The 23486-nt window shown below is 41.9% G+C and overlaps 1 protein-coding gene across 1 annotated transcript; it reads right to left on the bottom strand.

Moving 5' to 3' along the window:
* Window positions 1-323: 323 nt before the first annotated feature.
* On the bottom strand, window positions 324-9831 carry LOC139649162 (rho-related GTP-binding protein RhoE-like). Its single transcript, XM_071525489.1, has 5 exons — window positions 9422-9831; window positions 9238-9325; window positions 4331-4440; window positions 3647-3772; window positions 324-1376 (listed from the first exon to the last, which is right to left on the bottom strand). The coding sequence occupies exons 1-5, from the start codon at window positions 9524-9526 to the stop codon at window positions 1134-1136; spliced, it is 672 nt and encodes a 223-aa protein (XP_071381590.1). The 5' UTR covers window positions 9527-9831; the 3' UTR covers window positions 324-1133.
* Window positions 9832-23486: the final 13655 nt, after the last annotated feature.

The raw sequence follows: 23486 nt of genomic DNA on the forward strand, positions 1-23486 counted from the left end.
TGTATTGCTAAAATTTTAAACAATGTTAAGCAAGGAAGCATGTTTATGTGAGCATTAGCTCATAGGTTATACAGGCAGCTGTATGTATGCTGTGCACATCTTACTGCAGTAAATACATGCTGTTGCTTCACATTAACCACATGGTTCTAACTGATTGAAAATCATACTGTCAAGCTATCTCAGAGAGAATGTTAATATATAGAGTGTTTTTTGTTTTTTTTATCAAGAACTACTGGATATAAACTCCACCACTGCAAAGCACTGTGGTCAAGCTTAACATGTAAGGCATTCACACAAAAATAAACTGCACTCATGATGACAAGCTTATGAATTTATAAGCACAAAAATCATACAGAAACTGCATTTTCATAAACTACAAATTTACAATGAAATCGGACAGTTCTGAAATGATTCATTCCATTTCATAACAGTTTTTTTTCAAAGGAAAACTTCATTTGAACAAACAGCTTGACGGGTAGGCAAAATGTCTAGAAATGTAATCAGGAACAATATATGGCATGCAAGGCTCAGTTAAACATCAAAACATATCAAGGTGACTGTGCCTCAGTTGTTCACCCTTGCTAAACTGTTTAGCTTAAATTCTCATATCCCTTGCGATATGTCACCCAAAACCTTTGGTTCCAAAACATATCACAAAGCAAAATAAAAACAACAGAGAAATAGTACCTTTTTAAAGCTTCAGAAAATGAAGCTATTAAGATAAGAAAAACAATATTCCAGAATTCATGTTTGGAACAGATTTTCTGAGCATTTTCACTGGCTCTTCCACCGCATATTGACTGGGTATGGCTAATGTGCCCATAAAGCTTGCTTGGCATGATTTCCCTCCAAAGCTATTCCACAAAACTGATTGTCCTGTTTGATGAATCCAACTTAGCCTAGGAGAATACAGCAAGCTATCACAAGTCTGTTGGATGTATTCCTACTTCATTTTACAGGTAATAAGTGTAACCCACAACCCAAAGGTACTTTTTCCAACGTATTCCTCATTCAGTTGATATCCAGTTTGGAGAATGGGAGAAAAAGTCTTTGCAGTCTTTGCACCAATATTGCAACATACTCAATTTGCTTCGTTCCTCTTCAGCATTGTCCATAACAATCTGTACTCCTGTTCACATGACAACACAGGTTTTGGCTTTGGTCTGCGGATAGTCCATCACCACGGTGGGCAGGTCTCCTCGGCTGTGAGAGATCCTCTTGGTGGCCCTGGAGGACTTGCTGCGCTTCACGTTCTTGTTGTTCTTGCTCACGCAGGCCAGCGTGGCCACGTGGAAGATGTCCCGGACGCTGTTCTCAGACTGCAGGGAGGAACACTCGATGTAGGGAGCGTTCAGCTGCTTGGCCATGTTGGAGCCCTGGGAGAGGAAACACATAAACAGTAATCATAAATTGATGTCAAAGCTATACTAAGCATTACAGATGCTCAGAGTAGTGTTTATACTGGTAATCTGGTTAGATTAAATCAACCTGGAAGTAGGGCTGCACGATTATGGCAGCTTTCTCCAGTTTAGCACCTGATTTATTCAGACCACTTATGCATTTGTCACTACGCAGGATTTGATGTTGTTATGCTTTGTGCCAGAATCCAAGGTGAACATTCATACAGAAGCCCAATTCAGATGTCAAAAGAATGATGTACTAACCCACAAATGGTGACTATAGAGGACATCAGGCTATGCCATCATAAATGTACAGGACAATCAGACAGACAGCACCAATCACCAGCCTCCTAATCTAAATGTTACTGGATTAAGTGTGTGAGTGCGGGTATGCCACTGGGATTATCAAATGGGCATGTCCCACCACAGATGTTTCACTGAATTAGGACCACTACACCTCCAGAAGGCTCAACAGTGATTTCTGGCGTCCCAGTTCCACCCCTTCGACACATGCTCTCAACACCATAACCAGCTGAAGTCCCTAATTCCCAACATTACTCAATAAATCACAATATGTCAGCTAGTACGCTACAGACAATCAAAAGCTAACAAGACAACATATCATCATTCCAAAAACTCAATACATCAGCAACCATGTGACTAACAAGCCAGAGCAACCATGCTACTACCAACCATTTTGTCAGACAGAATGCTACAAGGACAAAAAGCTAGCAAATAAACAAAAACTAACAAGCAAACATATCAACTTGCAAAGAATATCAATATAGTAAACGTACAACTAACATAAGGCACCACTAAGCATGCTTCAGTCAAACAAGTGGTTCAAACCCTACAACACTTAAGGGGACCTACAGCTGCAGCTTTGTGCCCCCAGTCTGCCCCAAGGAGGTTCTGCCCCCACTGCTGCTTCAGACATATCCTTCACCGTCTGCTTTAAGCTCCGCCCACGAATGCCTAGTGTAGGGTGTCAGCCTTGCCCAAATATGGACCTCCACATCGAAAGCGATTTCTTTAAGGGGAAAATGAATGGGATTTTCGCATAATTGTCCCTGCCACAGTCTGTATTTAATGTAGGCTTTATAAACTTGCATGTTTTTACCTACATACATTTGTCTCTTTAATGGCACTTGGTCTATTGAATTCTGAAGTCTAAACAATAACTGCTAACAACAAGCTAATACTGGCGCGCATGTAATTTGCGTCACCTGCTAGCGGGACTCCGACTTTCTAAAAGTGTGGATGTTCTGGCCAAGATCATTTGGGGTGAGGGTGTCTAAGCAACATATTGTGTCAGAGAGAGTAGAAGTCCTGCTAGTGGGTGACGCAAATTACATACGCCCCAGTGTTAGCTTGTTGTTTGCAAAATGAGTGTTTCAAAACAGTTACAGAATTCAATGGACCCAGTGATACAGAGATAAATGTACGTAGGTAAAAACATCCAAGTTTAAAAAGCCTGCATTAACTGTGACAGGGTTTCACCTAATAGCCTAGAATTGGATGTGGCTACAAACCCTCAGCATCCAACCTCCAAGGGGTGTAGTCTGGGCTTCCAAAATGGCTGCTCCACCTCTGCTACTAACTCAGTATACCTAAGTATTTTCCTTTCATATACCTCATCTACTCCCATGGCAAAATACTATCCAGTGTGTCTCTGACCACAACAAATGCAATTCAAGTTATTTGCAGTTTTCCAATTAGAATACCTGAGGTGCATCATACACACTGAGTGTGCATGTCTGCAATATAAATACTAATTTTGCATGTCAATCCATTTGAATTGCACAGGGGAGAGACCAGACTGTGATTCTCCACTTAAGCTGAGCCAGCAGGCAGGAGATGAAGGGTTATCACTGGCATGACTGAGGCTCCAATTCGTTATTTTATTTTATCAAGCAGTGACAAAATAATATCATTATTATGAACACTAGTATAATACGATGCATAGTACTATATAGTGCTATGTATTGTACTAGCAATCTGGATAGATCAGATTGATGTAGAAGAGCAAATGCATCCAACATCCGTATCAACCTATGCCAACACACTGACAAAGTTGTTCTAGTTCCAGTTGCTCAAAAGGATAGTATTTGTATTGGGAGAGTGAGCATACATCAGTATATAACCATGTCTCAGTTATATGGACAAAGTGGATATCATGAGCATCATGAGTAAGTAGCCATGGGAATAAAAGTTTTCTATTTCTTTCCCATGATTAATGCACCCACCTGATCATATGACACTGGTGGCTGTCTGCTGTGGGACTTGGTGAAGAGGTCTGTTCGGAGGTCAGACTTGCATCCCACCAACAGCATCTTGGTTTTGGGACAAAATTCCTGGACCTCTCCTCTCCACTGGAAGGGACAAAGAGCAGACAGTCATTAACAGTGAGTGTGTATTCGTATCTGAACATTGATGTGTATGTTGGATCCACAGACTGGAGTTCTACAGAGGGGAGGTTTGAGAGTTAGAGAGCGAAACAGACTGGTGATTATGTTCCCTCCAGGATATCAACCCCCATCTCAGCCCCCCCTTCGGACCACACTCCTCTCAGATGGCACACAACTGAGGCTCAGTGACATCACAGGTCAAAAGGTTAGACTACATTCAATAGCCGTGTCTGGGAACAAAATCTGGCCAGACTACCTCTTAAACTCACGTGAGTGTCAGAGGATCAAGGGCTAAATACCCCCTCCTTTGTTGGATCTCCTTTCCCCCATGCTCTTTTTGAGTGGTAAAATCCTGGACCTTTACCACTTTTCTTTCCCAGAAGACCCTTGACTTAGAAACACAAAAACCTGCTAGCATTGAGAGGGTGAGGGGGTGAGGGGACAGGGTAAACATTGCCCAAAGACGAGCCTCATCACATAGTGTAAGTGAAGGGAATAGCATCCAAAGAGGAGATCACCCACCTTCTTCAGGACGCTGTCTAAGGTCTCTGGTCTGCTGATGTCAAAGCAGATGAGGACTGCATCGGCATCAGGGTAGGAGAGAGGTCGCACGTTGTCATAGTAGGGTGAACCTGCAATTCAACGATAGCTGCATGTCAATTGTGGTACAACATAAAGCAAATCCTTGCTCTAGTGTTGCCATTCAATGCTAGCAAGGACTAGAGTTTCCTCTTGTGGTTAGCCCCCTTCTCAAGTCCCAGACCCCTTGAGTTCTGTGCATATGAACGTGATGGACAGCCTTGGTACTGATGAAGCTAAATCAGAAGCATGCTCTTGGAGGGGAATACGGATAGTCAGACAGTTTGAGTAGTACGTTTAATAAGCTTTATTGTACAAATCCTTGTACAGAATGTGTACAAAGCAAACTCCGGTATAAATTTAGTGATAAAAGTGATTTTGAAATGTCTTTTCCATGTGTTTCAAATGATAATGGTGAGCAGTTGTAAAGAATTCTTTGTCAGTGCAGTTATGTCCTTGGTGTTATCTAGGGCAGTGGTTCTCAACGTGGGGACCACCAGGGGTCCTTGAGGGCATTCCAGGGGGTCCCCAGCAAATTGATGAATTGTTAAACTTCATTGTTTTTTTCATTTTAGAATGACTATTTTGATCATAGTTTCACTGTTATCTCTCTACCTACAGTACAGATAGTCATGGAACTCTGGACAAAATCATGTCTGACAGTAAAAATATTCTCAGATTTGGGTCTGAGAGACAAAATCTCATCAAATGGGGGTCCGTGGCTCTAATGTGGACTAAATTAGGGGTCCTTGATATGAAAAAGGTTGAGAACCACTGATCTTGGGGGCTCCTCCCATCCCAGATGCTTCTTTGAATTAGGCTCATCCCTTCTGCAAGAGGTTAACAGCAAAATCCATGGTCTTAGAATGCCCCCACCCACCCCTCTACCAACTACATACACAGCTTCAACAACACACACAATAAGAGAAAAAAGGACTGTGAACAACAAAACTTCAGTGATTACCAGATGTGTTCATTACGCATATGTGGTAGCTGAGTCATAGCGCTCTGTCTCCACTCAGACTGGTCCCAGTGTACAGTAACCGAGGGAAACCATCCCTTCCCCTGTCCAACAATGCAGTGACTTAGACAATGACTTTGTTATTCCCAGGCATGGCTAGGATTACAGCGGTGTACATTCCAAAGTGGCATCCAAAACACAGAATCTTCCAAGGTTTTTTTTTTCAAGCAAAGTACGCAAGGCACAGCATAGCATTTCATTTCTGACGCCATGGGTGAGCACAAAACAACCTGAAACGTAACCCTGCGACCTGAGCATTTTCACTGAGAGAGTGGTGGCTGGATGCAAAGGAATGCAGCTTTCCCTCAGGCTGCTAAAGCTGCTTAGATCCTGGATCTCATTGGATCACATTGCCTTATCCAGGTAATGAAACCTGTCCGGAAGCTACTCTATTGTCCCACAGTTAGGAATGTAATAGCGGATTATTTCGTTTCCCAGACTCTGGTGGTCTCTGAATTCCACGTTAAGGTGTGGCCAACTGTTAAGTCATTCAAAACAGATGCTGGAGACTAACATCCAGCAAAAGTTAACAAGGTGCTGACTAGCTGTACTGGAGTATTATCAAGATGAAAAAGAAGGTTGCACACACTTCTGTGATCCTATAAATCACGAAAGAAGAGACTACATTTTTGCACTCAATGCCCTCATCAGGATACTGCCCAATCCAGGCTATAAGATGTTTAATCCAGAGGAGAGCCCCTCATAATGTATCCTTCTTTCTCGTATTTCACACAGCCTTCACTGCAGGAAAACAGTAACGTATTTCCGAAGAGAAGCGTTGTGTCACTTGGTCAGGGCTCTTTGCCAAAGGGCTTTTTCCGTCAAACACAAAAGAGTATAGAATAACCGAGCTTACTGAATCGCTCCATTGAATTCAAAAGAATGCGGAGGCAGGTATGCTATTTCATGGCATTACTGAAAGTCATAACAATCACTCAAAACCTGATCTATTACTTTTCAAAGTGACTTTATAACCCCCTCAAAGCCAAGATGTTTTGATACGCAAATGGAATCCAGATGGTCCCCTCCAGACCAGCGTATGGGCTAAAATGCAAATGACCCAATCGGTCTCTTTCTATCTTCAATCTAACTCACCTAAACACAAATTAAACTGAGTCAGAAGTCTCCTGTGTCAGATCAGTCCCGAAGAGGCCCCTGCCCACATGCCGGAGTTCCTCAACATGTGCTGCAATTTGACGCCCCACCCTCCACATTTTTCCACGCACAAATCCACACGGGCAGATGTAAACAATGATGAAATATTTTCACGTCTGGCGAGTCAGGTTTCTTATGTTAAACAAACAGAGCGGAGGCCCTCTATTTTCATAGCCTTCGCCACAGCAGCTTTAAAATGTCTCTGTCACTCTGTATGAGGGATTTGTGTGCAGAATCTATGCTATGAGGGCTATTTCATGGGAATAATTTGTGAGATGGAGCTGATGAAAATGGGGAATCTGAAAGAAATAGTCCTGTAGTGGAGGGGGAAAAAAAGGGAGGACTCTGAATTTGACACCTTGATAACATAATAATGGGAGGTGCTCTTTCTTTTAGATCGCAGCCTCAGACTGATGAATCAATACTGTGCACTCCTTGACAATACCAAGTAGCACCCATTGTGATAACTCTGTGTAGCATGCTATCTCAAATATGTAGGTACAGTTGAAACATCCGTCTCGTCTGTTTTGTATCATCACTTTTAGCACCCTGAGGGAAAATATCCACTGAGACCTTCTTCATGGGTGTGGGTTGCCAAATCCCTGACCGCTGACATTTTCCATTGTTGTAGGGTATTATGTGAGCATAGCTCGGATCTACCAATGAAGTCTATGTATTTGTAATGACCTTTCAGCGAAGTGGGTTACAGTACTATTCTCAGGTGCCATTCGTCATGCTTGTGCTCCAGAAAGGTCTAGTACAGTGAGCAGCAGTGTGACGGCAAGAGGGCCAAGACAAGACCATCTGTGGTTGGGAGGACCTGCTTATGACCACTAGAAGGTGAGCTCATTTCCCATGGCAAGGATGTCGTTTGGCTGCGCAATTTATCTTAAATCTACTGTATCTGCCAAAGGCAAAAGGAATAAACCCGGCATGTATAGTTAAAAAATGGGTGGGAAAATGTTGGATGTTGCAAAGAGCGTCCATGGACAAGAGGAACTCGCGCTCGCACTCTCATTATCCAGACTAGACTGGAACAAAAACAATACCTGACACCCATATCTCAAAGTGGCTCACGCTGCTCAAGGTTATCAAAACAATTCCACGTTATCACATCATCACGTTATGACAACAGAGAGACACTGCTGGAATGCCTCAGATGTGTGTGTGTGTGTGTGTGTGTGTGTGTGTGTGTGTGTGTGTGTGCACATGCTGAGGTCAGCTCTTCCTGATTTGTGGTGTAATCACAGAGCTTGGACAAGTCCTGCACAAACCTCCAGGGAGGATCCAATCAGCAGGAGGTCACAGAGGAGGAGGCCTGAACCCCTGCCCCCCCACCCCCACCCCACTAGAAGAGGAAGGACTGGGGGGGAGACAGTGCAGCAGAGCAGCTGGGGGGAGCGGGGGGGGATTCCAGCCCAACCTCCCAGGCTGGCTACAGGAGGTAATTACCTCCAGACCTGGGGCTGCTGGACGTCCCCAGAGATCGGAGTTGAGTGTGTGAGAGGGGAGAGGCTTTTGTAAAACAAGAAATGTGAGAGGACAGGCCAAAAGCTCCCAGAGTGAATGTTTGCATTTGTTGCCAGAAAGTCAGACTGATTCTGAACAGGGTTAGAGCGATATATAGGTTTGCTGATACATCAGGCCTTTTATTAAATACCAGATATTGGCCAGTCTCTTATGATGAAGGTTCCTCCCTGACCACAGTCTGGAAAAACCTGGCATGACATTTTGGGGAATTTCACTAGTCTGAGTTTTAGTGTCCCGTGATGGTCTAAATATTGTTTCAGACGCCCTTCCACCCTGACAAGGATATCATTCTAAGGTAAAACACTGACTACTTGTAAATTGTTGCCATGAAAATGAAGAAAAATAAAAGAAGATATTGAATGTCAGCACAAAATATTGCATATCGGCAATACAAAAGGATTGGTATAAGCCTTCAAAAACCAGCCAAACCTTATTCTGAACCACTCCTTTACTCAGCTTTTAAAAGACTACAAATATTAATAATAACAACATTTGTATGCTTATTCTCTTATTCGCTAGTTGGAGAATTACAGATGTTGACTACAGTGGAACCCGACTCCTCCTTTCTCCCCAAGAACTTCATCAGAGCCGTTGCTTCGCCTACATTCCAGACAGGCAGCGTCAGACACTTTCTCTTGAACTCGACCATAGGATTACAGTAAATGAAACAACACCACCGCTTGAGAACTGTTCCCCAGCCCACACACCCATAAGTCAGGGAGTTCAACTCTGGACCATTCCATAGCAAAAAAATCCCCATCTTTTTCTTTTTCCCCAATCTTTTTCACGTTTGAAGACTCCAAAGAGAAGCATTAGGATGCATATTTTTGATAAGCTTTGAGCCATGAGATCTCCTATCTGATGTTTGTTGTTGGAGTTTAGAATTGGGGAGAGATAACAGTGAAGAGAGTGAAACTGTTTGCAATTACATTCATATTGATAAAATATAATTCGCATACATTCTCTCATTGTCCCAACCTTTATTCAATGAAATAATGTTAATAAGAGTGAAACTAAACCATCTTTCTTTTGCTGGGAACCCCCTAGCCCCAGTCAAGTATCCCTACAGTTACAGCCCAATAGTTTCTATAGGCAGCCTGCGCCATTCATTCCCATGCAAAGCCCAGGGTGAAAACTCTCTTACCTGAAGTGTCCCAAAGACGGAGCTCAACTCTCTGCATGTCAATTTCAAAACTGGCCGTGTAGTTTTCAAACACCGTGGGAATGTATCCCTACGGAGAAAATACAGGGTGGACAGGAGAGTTGGTGCCTGTATGGACATTTCATGTCACTGGTAACGGTACAGGCTACTGTATATATAGACTTACCTCGGGAAAGCAGTCTTTTGCGAATACGTTCAACAGAGCCGTTTTCCCACACTGACTGTCTCCAACAACCACTATTTTACATTTGACGCTTGGATTTGAATCCATCCTGAACCGAAGTATTCTTTTGGTCCCACGGTTTGTTTTATTCAATTAGATACAAGAAATCCACCAAAAAACGTGAACTCCGGACCGCTGCTGTTGCTGGTGATCTCTGAAAATAAATCCAGTCCAGATGAGAAAATCGCATCCCACCGTCCCGTCTACAGAAATGTGGCTCCGTCCAAAGCGCAACTTCCAGGAAAGTACGTAGGTCTGAAACAGTTAAACGGAGATAAATTCAGAGGCTGTTTTGTGGCTCCTTCAGGCTTGACATCTTCTCTTTCGGATGGCAGCTTTGAGCGTTCGTCGGTCCAGCAGAGACCCAGTAGTTTGAGCAGACTTCCAGCAGGACTCCTATTTCTAGTGAGGGAGGGCGGTGCTCAGCCTCCGCCTCCAGCATGGATACCTGATCAGGAATTCTCACAGGCACAGATGACTGGAAACAGGCTCGGAAATAATCCAAGTCCTCACCTCATCAATTTTACGCGCAAGTTATGGACCGACTGTAAAAACTGGATTTTGAGCATGAGGTCGCTAAAATACATATTCTCATTCCAGTCATATTCACATATAGGCCTATATGAAATTCAAGGAATAGCTGAATCATTTTCATTGTTTGACTACATCTCTTAAATGTGTTAACAGTAAAAAGGTGAGTCTCCTGTAAACTTGTATGGTGAATTATTAAAAATGGATGTTTAATATATAACTAAATCCTAATCAACACATAGTAGACTATGCTATAGACTATGCTTATCTCACTATACGATTCGATACGATATGGGGCTCACGATTCGATACAACTACAATACTATGTAATAAATACAAGCTCAAAGACAACAAAGTACGTGTAGAATTATGTTTATTTCTGAGCCACAAATCGTTCTAGCAGTGCCACTGGCTCGCTAGAATGTAAACAATTTAAAAATGTCATTACAAACTGCCAATAATGTAATTTGGAAGGAGAGCTTCTGGTGGTCAAGCCGTCCTATTTGTGATTACAGCAGAATAAAATGTAGCTAATATGATTAATTTTGATATGTATTGTCATTTTTGTATTGCGATATATATTGAATTTCGATATATCGTCCCATCCCTAACATACAGCCTTTGTAATCTCTGATTTTATTTGAAAATTTGTTTACCTTTTCAACAACAACAACAACAACAACACAAAAAGACTCTTAGACTTTCCTTTAAATCACCAGGTGCAGTCTGTTTCACTATTTTTAACATTCAGCTATTTACAAAAAATCGTCACATTAAGTTCAACCTTTGCAGCATTTCTGGTTGCACAATACCTCAGCATCGCCCTGCTTTTTACTTTGTTACTGAAGAGCATTATCTCTAACCTTGAGAAAAGTAAAACAGCAGGAGCTGTGTGTGCCTGTTGAGATGGTAGGGACGCAGCGCTGCATGCTGCCATATTAAAGCAGGAAATTCAATAGGGAACTCAACTTCCAAATGCAGACATGGGAGGAATAATAATCAACATGGAAGTATCTGTGGAATGGATCTTATATGGCATTTTTAGCACGTCAGGAGCACACTGCACTACTGCTTTGTAGTGCAATAATATGAGCTCTCTTTCCTTTAGGTATAAAACAAACAGAAATAGAAATGGTTTCATATTGATTGACAGACATCTTGACACCAGGGTTGGCAGTAGGGTTCGGCCGATATTGGATATTGGATTTTTGAAGGCCGATACCGATATTTTTAGACTGAAGCTGCCGATTGCTGATAATGTAAAATGCATTCAGTGTTTTTCCCCAGAATGTTATTCTTCTCAGGGTGGAAAAGCCTCTGAAACAGCATTTAGACCATCATAGGACACCAAAACTCTCCAGTGAAACCCAGACTAATGAAATTCTTTTAGGGTTAGCAACTGTTTAAACGACAATTCTGTGGTTGGAGCTTTTGCTCATTTCCTGAATTCCCTTACTGTTTTACTTCACTGTAGATCATTTTCCAGTGCTTTGATCATGTTATGAGCTATTTGCTATTTTTTTCGTTCATTGTTTTTCAAAATAAATATTTTGAAAGAAACGCTGTCTAACTATTCCGAGTTACTCCCATTAAAGAAGAGGGCAGCAATTTAAAGCTGTAATTGTGTAAAATCAAGCTTTGTTGTCCTTTTCATTCTACAGACTGTAGCTGGTGGAAGCATCTTGCTTTGGTTTGTCTGTTGGCTTTAAGTCCAAATATAACCACAGAGAATGATACCTATTGGTAGAAAGTAACATGGAAATCAGACAAGCAGAAAACGCACATTACTATGAAAAGTTGACTGGAACGTCTTTCAAAATGTACAAGTGTGTAGCTTATACAGGCCTTTAAATGAATAATTAATTGACAAGAAACTGAATTGAACAATGAAATCTAAGAATAAAATCAATTCCATGTCAGGTTTTCCAGACTGTTTTTCTGTAGCTGTGGTCAGGGAGGAAGTTCCATCAACACTGACTGGCCCATATTCAATATTTAATAAAAGGCCAATATTGGCCCAATATAGAGTACTGCCAACCATAGCTGGCAGTACTTTACATCACTGTTTCCCAGCCTTGTTCATACCAAGGACCCCTAATTTAGTCCACATTAGGGCCATGGACCGCCATTAGATGAGATTTTGTCTTTCAGACCCAAATCTGAGAATATTTTTATTGTTAGATATGATTTTGTCAAGAATTCCATGACTATCTGTATTGCAAGTAGAGAGATAACAGTGAAACTATGATCACAACAGAAATTCCTCTACATCGGATTGTGTTAACTTCTTGTAAATGAAATAATGGTGATGTTTAACAGTCCATCAATTTACTGGGGACCCACTGGAACCCCCTCAAAGGACCCCTGGTGGTCCCTGGACCCCACGTTGAGAACCACCGCTCTACATGACAGCAAGACATTGTGACGCTTCTGCTGGGTACACACACACACACACACACACACACACACACACACACACACACACGCACAGGAATACAGACAACAGGAAGAGTTCAGCCAAACACTTTTATTCTTTTTCCCCTTCAGGGTCTCAGTTCATTACAGAGAACAACAAACAGCCTTCCTGAGCCACGCTGCTTTGGCTCACTGCTCTCCACTTCTAACCCAGGCTCCAACACATGTTTGTTTAAAAGACATTTTGGAATTTATTAAAGTCCTATTAAAGTCAAGTGAACCTTCATCTTGTATTTTGATGGGAAAGGAAAGTGAAAAAAAGCTTTAGTTTCCACAGAGGTTGTTGAAGGGGGCGGTACTAAAAACCTGCACTAAAACACCATTTGGATTGTATCGTACTGTGAAATAACGGAATTGCTTCTGATAGAAACGAGTTAAACAGAGTTTCTGCCCCCGAGGAAAGCTATGACTCAAGCATCCACATTCTGATTGCTTTTCTGTCAGGCGTCACAGTAGGGCTTGCCAAGAATCAGCACTTTTTGATTACTACTTCTTCCTCCCAGAGACTCTCTCCATTGTGTGGTTAGACCCCACTTTTTTCTCAGCACACAGCTATTCTGACACAGAACAAGCTTTGTCATCCTTGACCTAGAATAAGATGTCTCGGGGGCCAGCATCTGAGGGAAAATGCACGAAGAGAGAAGTCACCATTTTTGCCAATTCTGGCTCACTCTATCTCTGATAGTGCAGACATGGTCGACTAAAGGCAGTCATGCCTGACCTCCATGTGACCCAACTGGATCACTCAGTTGCTTGAGTTTGGGTAGGGCCCAGGTCTAAATAATATTATTGAAAGGTGCTGTTATTAGCAATTTATTTCCAGCAGATTATTAGTATTTTCTCACTTATTTCAGTTTTGAGCTCACAAAAAGTAATTGGACTTGGTTTGTGTTTGAGCAAAAATTGTTGGCTATTGTAAGCGAAAGTCAAGAGCTTTTATGGATAATGGACTGAATGTTTTTGATTTGATTTTGATTTGATTTGATTTATTAGACAATTAAAATAAACACAGAGCATGGGAAAACCATGTTCAGTTTTAAGAAATTGTCAAGGATAACACAATAAAGCTGAGAAGCTTATTTGCATTGTGGTCCTTGTTGGAAAGGGGTAAATGGAATTGATAGGATGCCATCATACAACAAGACAAAACAGTGGTTCTCAACGTGGGGTCCGGGGACCACCAGGGGTCCGTGAGGGGGTTCCAGGGGGTCCCCAGCAAACTGATGAATTGTTAACTTCACCATTATTTCCTTTACTAGAAGTTAACACAATTAGTGAATGTAGAAGAATGATTATTTTGATCATAGCTTCACTGTTTTCTCTCTACCTGCAATACAGATAGTCATGGAATTCTGGACAAAATCATATCTAACAATAAAAATATTCTCAGATTTGGGTCCGAGAGACAAAATCTCATCAAATGGGGGTCCGTGGCCCAAATGTGTGCTAAATTAGGGTCCTTGATATGAAAAAGGTTGAGAATCACTGCTATACAATACATACAGCCCTATACGATACATGAGTACATTAGTGATAAATGACACAAGTGATGCAGGGTTTCTTATGAAGACACATTGTACTGTCATTGACCTTACGGCCTCTGTGGGCTCCTAAGTGGCCAAGCCTGCAGTAAGTGTTTGCTCACAGACGTAAGCTGTTCTCAATTCCATCCGTGACTACTTCAGCCTCCGACCTCAAATTCACGCTCTGGATATTTTGCTGTCATAGCTGGTTTGGACAGGTGCAAAATCTACTATGATTCTCAATCCCTACATAAATATTGTCCTGCTTTCCAAACAAACTCAACTTCAGCCATATAGCACTAAAGAGGTTTGTATATTCCTATCAAATAAAGACTATTCTAAAAACATTTTTCAATCAGGCGACATCTGGCTACATGTCTTTCTGTTAAATCACTTCTCCATGGTTGTACTCTCACACACCTCTCTGCAAATTCTTCACACCCCAGTCCTGGCCACAGCTATTAGGAGTTAAACGCCCGAATAGTTGAGCTTGACCCGAGACAGCAGCCCCCCCAACCCAGTATTTACATTTCACGAGCCAATAACTCTCTTGTATACTCCATCAGCGAGTACCAGCCTCGTGTCTTCTGGATCGTTCAAAGAGATCCATGACCTGTCCAATGGGAAAGTCGGTAAAAGGCCCAGCAACAAAGACCAGACCCGGCAAAAAACACAAGGGAATAAGGAACATAAATCACTCTTGCTCACTAAGCACATTACCCAAGTACTGTACTTAAGCACAATTTTGAGGTACTGGCACTTTGAGTATTTCCATTTTGTGAGACTTTATGCTTTTACTCCACTACATTTCAGAGGGAAATATTGTACTTTTTCCTCCGGCTGGAGTTGCAGAATAAGGTTTTACACGCAAAAAAAAACATACTCATAAAATATGTTGCATTGTTAGAGTTTAAATTCCCCAACAGTATACGGAGCAGTTAGACCGACAACATTAAAATCCTTCTTACAGGTTAATGCTTCAATAATTGAACACTCTGAAAGAATGAGGACTTTTACTTTTGATACTTCAGTACATTTTACTGCCAATAGCCTACTTCTATACTTTTGAATGCAGAACTTTTACTTTTAACAAAGTATTTTTCCATTATGGTATTACTACTTTTACCTAAGTAAAGGATTTGAATACTTTTTCCACCACTGCTCTTGTTTTGTTCCGCCCAACTAAAAGTCCTTATGCTGCTGCAGGTGACCAGGTGTTTATTATGAAGGTGCTTTGGGGTATTTTTTTTCTTTTTTCTCCATTCTGTTGAAGTGACACGTTTCATGAAAGAACAAGTCAAAAGTCATGTGCTGTATAGCCATCACCACATTGTTTGGCTGCAAGGATTCTACATAAGTGATTTCAATGCCTTTACAAGGTGACAGAATGCTAATGTCGGTTCCAGTGTGGCTCTGCTCTCTCAATACAGACAGTCTCTAAGGGTTTTTGTTCTCTATTAGCCCGAGTTTCCCCGAACAGATCGACGCCTTGTGTTTTGTACTTGGACCCTGTGTGCGACAGTGGGAGAGGCCCGCCTGCAGATAAATGGACACATGGCTTTGATAACACACTGGCACCAGGAATTATTCCCACCCTCTACTGCTGCTGCCGACCTGCTTCCAATGTCAGCGAGCTAAGAGCGCAATGATAAAACCGCAGAAGCAGAAGGAATGTCAACTCCAAATGGCAGCCTGGGCTGGCTTTCTGCGGCGGGAGTTTTTCTTCCCGTCAAGAAAAAAAAAAAAAAAAAAAAAAAAATTCCTGTCAGCTTGGATTTTGCTGGTGAGCAGGAACGGGGATGTGTGGAGTCGTTTTCCAACAGACGAGCTTGGGTGTTTTTCCTCTCTTGTCTTTGTTCTTTGTTTGAGATGTGGAGTCCGCTGCGGAGCATCGCTGTAGGGGCCCACCCTCGACAGGCTTCTCACAGGGGCCAAACAAAGGAGGCAGCGCTGACACCATTCCCCCTCGCAGACAAAGAGATGAATGGCGAGACTGATTTCCCTTTTTCACCTGTGTTGGGAAGGCACGCTGAAAAGAGCTCATTCAGTGGGGTTCGGCGGTAGCGGGCCACGGGCGAAGCTCTCTCCTCGCAGCCAATTACATCCAATCACTGGGGGTGATTTGTACAATGAAATGTTTATTTTCCACTATAGGCATCAGTGAGAGAGGATAAATACAGACTGTGTAATGAGGGCCTGGCTCCGCTGAGTTGACATGTTTGGCTTCCAAATTCACAGCCAACTACAACCATGTGTGGTATGACTAATTTGTATTGTATAGTTAGGTATAGTTGTGTATTCAAATCTCTTCAACATGCAATTATGAATTGTTTAATTGCTCAGTAATGTTCTATTAAGAGTTTGATCAAGTGTATGAGGGTAATATTCAATACATTTATATAAGGCCAAACCAAAAATCTGTCCTCCTTGTAACATTGCACAAACTATTTTTTAAATTCATAATTTATCATTTTCCAGCAGTATTTTCACATACATACAACAACAAATGTCAGAGTAAAGAAAGGGGAAAACAAAAAAAAAAACATTAGCAAGCATTCACAAGTTTACATAACTGAGTACAGCAAGAGAGTCCGTAAATGATCTAATTCTCTCCAACCTTCCTTTAGCAATGTCTTTTAATGACAGTACAGGTTCCATATTTATAATATCCAAATAGTCATCCAACCATTTATAGATTGTAAATGTATTTGGGTTAAGCTTTTGCCAATTCAGGAGGATCATTCTTAACCATAGCTCTTTTTTAAAGTTAGTCTACATGACTGTGTTCTTTTTGCCTTCACAGTACCTGTCTGAGTCAGCAGCTTTCAGACTGAGCAGACGTAAAAGAAAATTGACTGGCCTCAAGGACTCTATCTTACTTAACTCTAGTTTTAAGTTCTTATGAGTCAGACAACCTTGGCTGTTTTCACTCAGCTGTGCAGTATGCATCAGCATGCCCTCAGAGCCTTAAAAAACACAACTGAATCACTTGACCCAAGCGATGTGTTTGAAGCTCAAGCTTAATCAGCCTCTTTCTGAGCTAATTAGCATCGTCCTTTTACGATCAGTGTAATTGTAATTTCTGGACAGTTTTGTCCTTGTGCTGAAATTGTGAAACTGTGCCATGCGTTTGAGCCTGTGCACTCCCGCTCCTCCAATCATTTTTATTCTTCTCACATGCCGCCGGCGCCGCTGCCTCCGCTGTGGCACGCAACGCCGGCTGACCGGGCCCGCCGGCTGACCGGGCCCGCCGGCGACACGACCCGGGCGGGGCCGCGCTAAGATGGAGCCCAGAAAGGGAGGAATGGAAGGATGAAAATGGATGAAAAATGACATTTCTGTGGGCACCAAACCTCTGATTCCCACCAAGCTGTCAGAGCACATCTCTGTCACTGCGGACCCGGTTGAGGATGAGGGGTCACATTAGCGAGGCGTTGGCACGGCGAGATCTCCTAGGCGTCACTTCTGTCACCTCGCGGGGCCCTGCAGGTGATCTCACTGTCAGGGAGTGCCGAGGAGAAACGAACTGCATGTCATGAACCTCGACATGGAGCCTTTGGGTGACACTGAGTGATAACTGCATCTACTGTAAATTCCTTTTGTTATTCACTCAATTATGTTTCCCCGTTTTGCTTTCTCAGTTTAGATATTATCTGTTAATATTTAGTAAAGTAAAGGCTGATTTTTATAATGTTAATCAAGCAAAAGGTGTCCATTAACACTGTCTGCTAGCGTTAGTAACTACAGCTTCATTAGAAATCCTTACATTCCTTGTATATATGATAACAACAACGGCATGTTGTTGTTAGTTTATTAAATGGCCTCCCCTATTATGGCTTGTTTTTGAAGTGATTAGAATAATTTATTAACTGCATTTTATATGATAAAATACAGTTAATCATTATCATTATTGTTTTTCTGAAAAAAACCCAATACCCCCCCCAAAAATATATAAATATATATGATTTTTTTTTCTTTTTTTTCCACAAAAACAATAATGATAATGACAATCAACAATAATAACACAAACCCCCCAACCCCCCCCAAAAAAACAAACAACAAACATACACACACCGATTAACCGTAACTATTAACTGTGTTGTATTTGTTTTTACTATTAAAATATATGTATTATCTTTAGTATCCTTATTGTATTTGATGTTATTTCATCTATGACAAGCCATCTCTCTGTGAGCTATTAGAGAAATGTAGAAAATTTTAATTAGGGTTAGTAAATGCAAAGACCTCATTTCACAAACACCCTGCAGTATGTTCCTCTGCAATACTTTATTTTTCATTAAGCCAGCTGCTGCTGCAGTTTACAAGATTGTGCAATCTTGGCCTCAACAGTTTGTCGTCCTCACTGCCAATATCTTTTGTGGGTCTGTGGTCATGTACGGCGCAGTGTGCTCAGTAGGAAAAACTCAACATCAGGGGTTTTGATTCTCACCATTAATGCTAAAAATGTATATGTACGCACTGTGAAAACGGATGAAAACGTGTCTATCAAATGGCAGATGCTACATTCTGTTCTCTTTTCTCCATCCTTTCATGCATAAATCGAGATACTCATTAGGTTCATCTCCTGCCTCACTTTTTTTTTGGATTGAAGGGAGCAATAAACCTCAATTGGCTCAGGTCCGTCCAGGAATTACACACTTGGCTCTCGGTGTAATAGCGGTCCAGCCCCTTAATTCCCAAAGCCGTAATTACCTATTGAGCGGCCATGTTTCTTTCCCAGAGAAGCCGTAGAAATAGATTAACTGGCTGTCTCCTTTTACAGCTCTATTCATCCTAACTCGTTTACGGGACAATGAGCCTATGGTGATTCCGGTGGTTCTGTTAACCCACATCTGGAATCGCTTTCACACATAGTGGTCCCTTTACGTCTTTACATGGAATGAAATCATGCATAAATTCAAAGGAAGTACTGGACGGGTGGTGCAACACTGTCTCCATCGTTATTATGCAAGCATGATGTTTTGGACTGAGAAAAATGTAAGTAGTAATCCGGCAGATTCATGTTTCGGAGTCTGAAAAGTCGCCAAATCTGGTGACAAATTCACATCAGTTGACAGCAGTATCCGGAAATGTAAAACGCATCCTTTCCTGTGCGCCACAGGATTCTCCTGGGAAAGACCTACATAACACCAGGTGCAAATGTAAAAGCTTTCATCAACTGGCTATAGGTTAAATCACAGTTCTGTTGTTTCAATCAGCCATAGAGAGTAGCTTTCAGGGAAATACACACACCGAGCACTTTATTAGGAACACCTTACTAATACTGGGTAGGTATCAGCTTTCAGCTCTGTGTCAATCGGCTACCAAAGTGACATCCGCCTCCAGGTTGGACGTGTTGCTTTCTGAGATGCTTTTCTGCTCTCCACAGCTGTAAAGAGGTTATCTGAGTTACTGAAGCCTTTCTGTCAGCTCCAACCAGTCTGGCCGTTCTCCTCTGACCTCTCTCATCAACGAGGCATTTCCGTCCGCAGAACCGCCGCTTACTGGATGTTTTTTGTTTTTCGCACCATTTTGTGTAAAGTCTAGAGACTGTTGTGCGGGAAAATCCCAGGAGATCAGCAGTTTCTGAAATACTCAAAGCAGCCCGTCTGGCACCAACAGCCACGCCACGGTCAAAGTCACTGAGATCACATTTTTTCCCCGTTCTGATGCTTGATGTGAACGTTAACTGAAGCTGCTGACCTGTATCTGCATGATATTATGCATTGCACTGCTGCCACATGATTGACTGAATGGATAATTGCATGAATAAGCAGGTGTACAGGTGTTCCTAATAAAGTGCTCGGTGAGTGTATGTGTGTGTATGGAAGCCCAGAGAGGCAAGGGGAAAAAAACATGTCTGCGGTCAATGACAGCCAAAAAAAGTTGATCTCGTATGAGTTAGCATCTCGTACGTACATGATACTGACTTGTACATATGACATAGTAACTAATACGCAAGTGATACTAACTTGTACGTACGAGATAATAACTCATACGTATGAGATAAACTTAGCTTTGGCAGTCAATGACCGCATTTTCGTTTTACACGTTGCCTTTCGTGGGGGCCGAATTTACGACTTACCACTCACTTTGGAGTAGGATTTCCATAGCCTAAACTAAATTAATGTCAATGTAAGTCATTGCTTTATTTGCCGAAAGAACACTTCATTTTGCTATGCCTCTGATGAAATATTAGGCTAATTATTTTGAGAATACGAATGGAGAATGGAGAATGGAGAATGGAGCGCATGACAGAATGGAGCGTGTGACACAAAGGGCGTTGAAAGTTCAACCAAATCAAGCATAAACAAAACGTTTCACTGTCTCATTTAATTAACTATCAATGGCTGCTGTAAATCATAATGTAAATCTAAGGTCTGTCCATTAAATGCTTCTATAAACTGTCATGGCCGCACTTGGGGCATAAACTTAGGTTTTGGCTGACATTGACCGCAAACATTTTTTTCCCCACTTGTATCTCAGGCTTCTGTATGTGTGTGTGTATGTTTCTGCCTGTCTCTGTGATGGCCGGTGGTGACCTTGATCTGACAGGTCTTTCAAGAGGTAATAGAGGTTAATTGTACTTTTAAGGGTTTGGCCTTGATCTTCCTGCATGATGTGGACCAAAGAGAAATAGTTGCACATGCAGAGCTGTTAAAATCAAATCCGAAATTTTCACAGTTTTTGTGATTCCTTTTGAAGTGGAAAAATTCCATCCTCAGAGCAGCACAGTCGCGCTTGTGTCTTGACATGTCCGATTATTTCCCCTGACTCCACAATCAATAGCAATAGGTGATTCGTCCTCCGCTGTCATGAGCGGCCGCTTGTCCAGTCAGCTCCTCAACTCACTCGGTGGGGAAAATACTATGACAAATCAATGCGGGGGGAAATCTTGGAACAATACTGTTGACAGAAATTCCCCCAGGGGTCACAGCAACAAGGCGATCAGATGTCAGCTCCTGTCTGAGGGCCGGACTGAAATGATGACCGCTGGGTATCAGTCCGGGCTGACAAATCGGATCTAATGAGCTCACAGTGGGTCCTGGTGTTCCCCTGGCAATGGTCCACTTCACAGTTCCTCTGCTATGGTTTCAAATAAGTATTTAAGCAATATGCCTTGTGAGACCATGAGTTTCAGTGATTTTCGCTTTCATTTTCACTTTTGGCATGGAGAAAATAAGTTAATTATTATTAATAGCAGAAGTTAGTAACTTTTCGACACTGAACAATTGCTTCGATAACTTTCAATCAGGATTTCGGCCCCATCACAGCACTGAGACTGCACTCATAAAGGTACTAAATGACATTCGCCTGAACAATGACTCAGGCAAAGTCTCTGTCCTAGTACTGTTGGATCTTAGTGCTGCCTTTGACACTGTGGACCATACAATTCTATTACAAAGATTAGAAAACTGGGTGGGACTCTCTGGAACTGTCTTTAAGTGGTTCAAGTCATATCTTCATGACAGAAAGTACTTTGTCTCCATTGGAAACTGTGTGTCCGAGCAGATGGCCATGACCTGCGGGGTTCCACAGGGGTCCATTTTGGGACCTCTCTTGTTCAATCTCTATATGCTCCCTTTAGGCCAAATCCTACAAAATAATAAAGTAGCCTACCATAATTATGCAGATGATACGCAAATCTACATATCACTTACACTGGGTGACTATGGACCTGGTGTAAGAAAGAAAGACAGAATGTCTGCTCTCACCTTGACTCCCTGTCCCTCATAACTAAGAGTCAAGCCAGAAATCTTGGCGTTATCCTGGACTCAGATTTAAATTTCAATAGCCACATCAAATCGGTAACTTCATCAGCTTACTACCATCTAAAAAATATTGCAAGAGTCAGAGGACTAATGTCCAAACAAGACCTAGAAAGGCTTACCCACACCTTTATTTCCAGTAGATTGGATTACTGCAATGGTCTGTTCACAGGGCTTTCAAAAAAAGCTCTTCGGCAACTCCAACTTATTCAGAACGCCGCTGCCAGGGTCCTGACGAAAACTAAGAAATACGATCACATTACACCAGTTCTAAAATCTTTACACTGGCTACCAGTCACTCAGAGAATTGATTTCAAAATCTTGCTGCTTGTCTACAAATCACTCTGTGGCTCTGGGCCCAAATACATCTCTGACATGCTTGTGCCATATGAACCTTCTAGGAGCCTTAGGACATCTGGGGCCGGCCTACTGGCTGTCCCAAGAGTTAGAACAAAACACGGTGAAGCAGCGTTTTGTTATCATGCAACACAGACCTGGAATAACCTCCCAGATGATATTAGACAAGCCCCGACTCTGACCACTTTTAAGTCAAAGCTAAAAACTTTCTTATTTTACACTGCCTACTCTACCCTGTAATGGCTAAAAACTTATCTTTTCAAATTAGCTTTTAAATAGCCTTCATTTTAACTGTTTCTGTTCAGGATCCCAACAGAGCTGACACGGGCAAGTACGAATTTTCATTCGTCTTGTCCGGGTAATGCTTACTGAGTGAACACTATACGTGTGTGTGTGTGTGTGTGTGTGTGTGTGTGTGTGTGTGTGTGTGTGTGTGTGTGGGGGGGGGGGGGGGGGGGGGGGGGGGGGGGCAGAGTATCTAGGAACTCAAAGGAGCTAGATGACAGAGCTTTATCTTTATCCTGTATGATTCTCATCCATCTGTGGTCCAAGAGGAGAATCTATGATTCTCGTCTGCCTTAGGCAGTGAGATCTGACGTAAATATCAGATCAAGAGTAGAATCAGTAAGGACAGGGGATAAGAAAATGAAAGAAAAACAAAGAAAAAACATATGGGTTCACTCACAATGTGCATCTAAAAGTGGGAATATTTGTTGTGTTCTTTTATCTTTCTATTTCACTTGATTTGAACTGCACTAGTTTACTTTTGAAGTCTTTTATCCTTTGTCTGTACTTTTGCACTTTTTAATTGTAAATCTTTTACTGTATTTTTTATTACTCTGTAAAGCACTTTGAATTGCTTCAGTGTATGAAATGTGCTATACAAATAAAGCTGCCTCGCCTTGCCTTGCCTCCACCTTTAATGCTAATTGGTCATTGCTGTGGTGTTTCTGCACTGCACTTCCCAGAGATCACCTATCAATCAAACAGTGTGTCCAGCACTGTGGCGTCTTTTCCTTCGATTTTCTATTTATGAAGTTTGAGTTTCTCTTTTCTTTGTCTGTTCATCCATGGTGGCTCTCACTGCTCATGCTGACTACCCAGATCTTCTTCTGTTTATTCCAAACAAACCGGAAATGCATCACTTCCTACGCTCCAGAGGATTTTTCCATGGAAAAACCAACCCAACACCAGGTATAAAATAGGCTATAGCCTTTATAATCAGCAGAGTAGCAAAATTTTAATTTATTTATATGAAAATGTCACACATGAAATGCTAGAACAACAGAGAAATATGTAGTCAGATAGTTGCAGTGTTCCCTTTTTAAGTGCTTAGGAGGAGATAACGGTGTG

This window comes from Centroberyx affinis, unplaced genomic scaffold, assembly GCF_046629955.1.
Source record: "Centroberyx affinis isolate AG114_WGS23_722 - 3 ecotype Tasmania unplaced genomic scaffold, CSIRO-AGI_Caff_v1 ptg001296l_1, whole genome shotgun sequence".
Taxonomy (NCBI): domain Eukaryota; kingdom Metazoa; phylum Chordata; class Actinopteri; order Beryciformes; family Berycidae; genus Centroberyx; species Centroberyx affinis.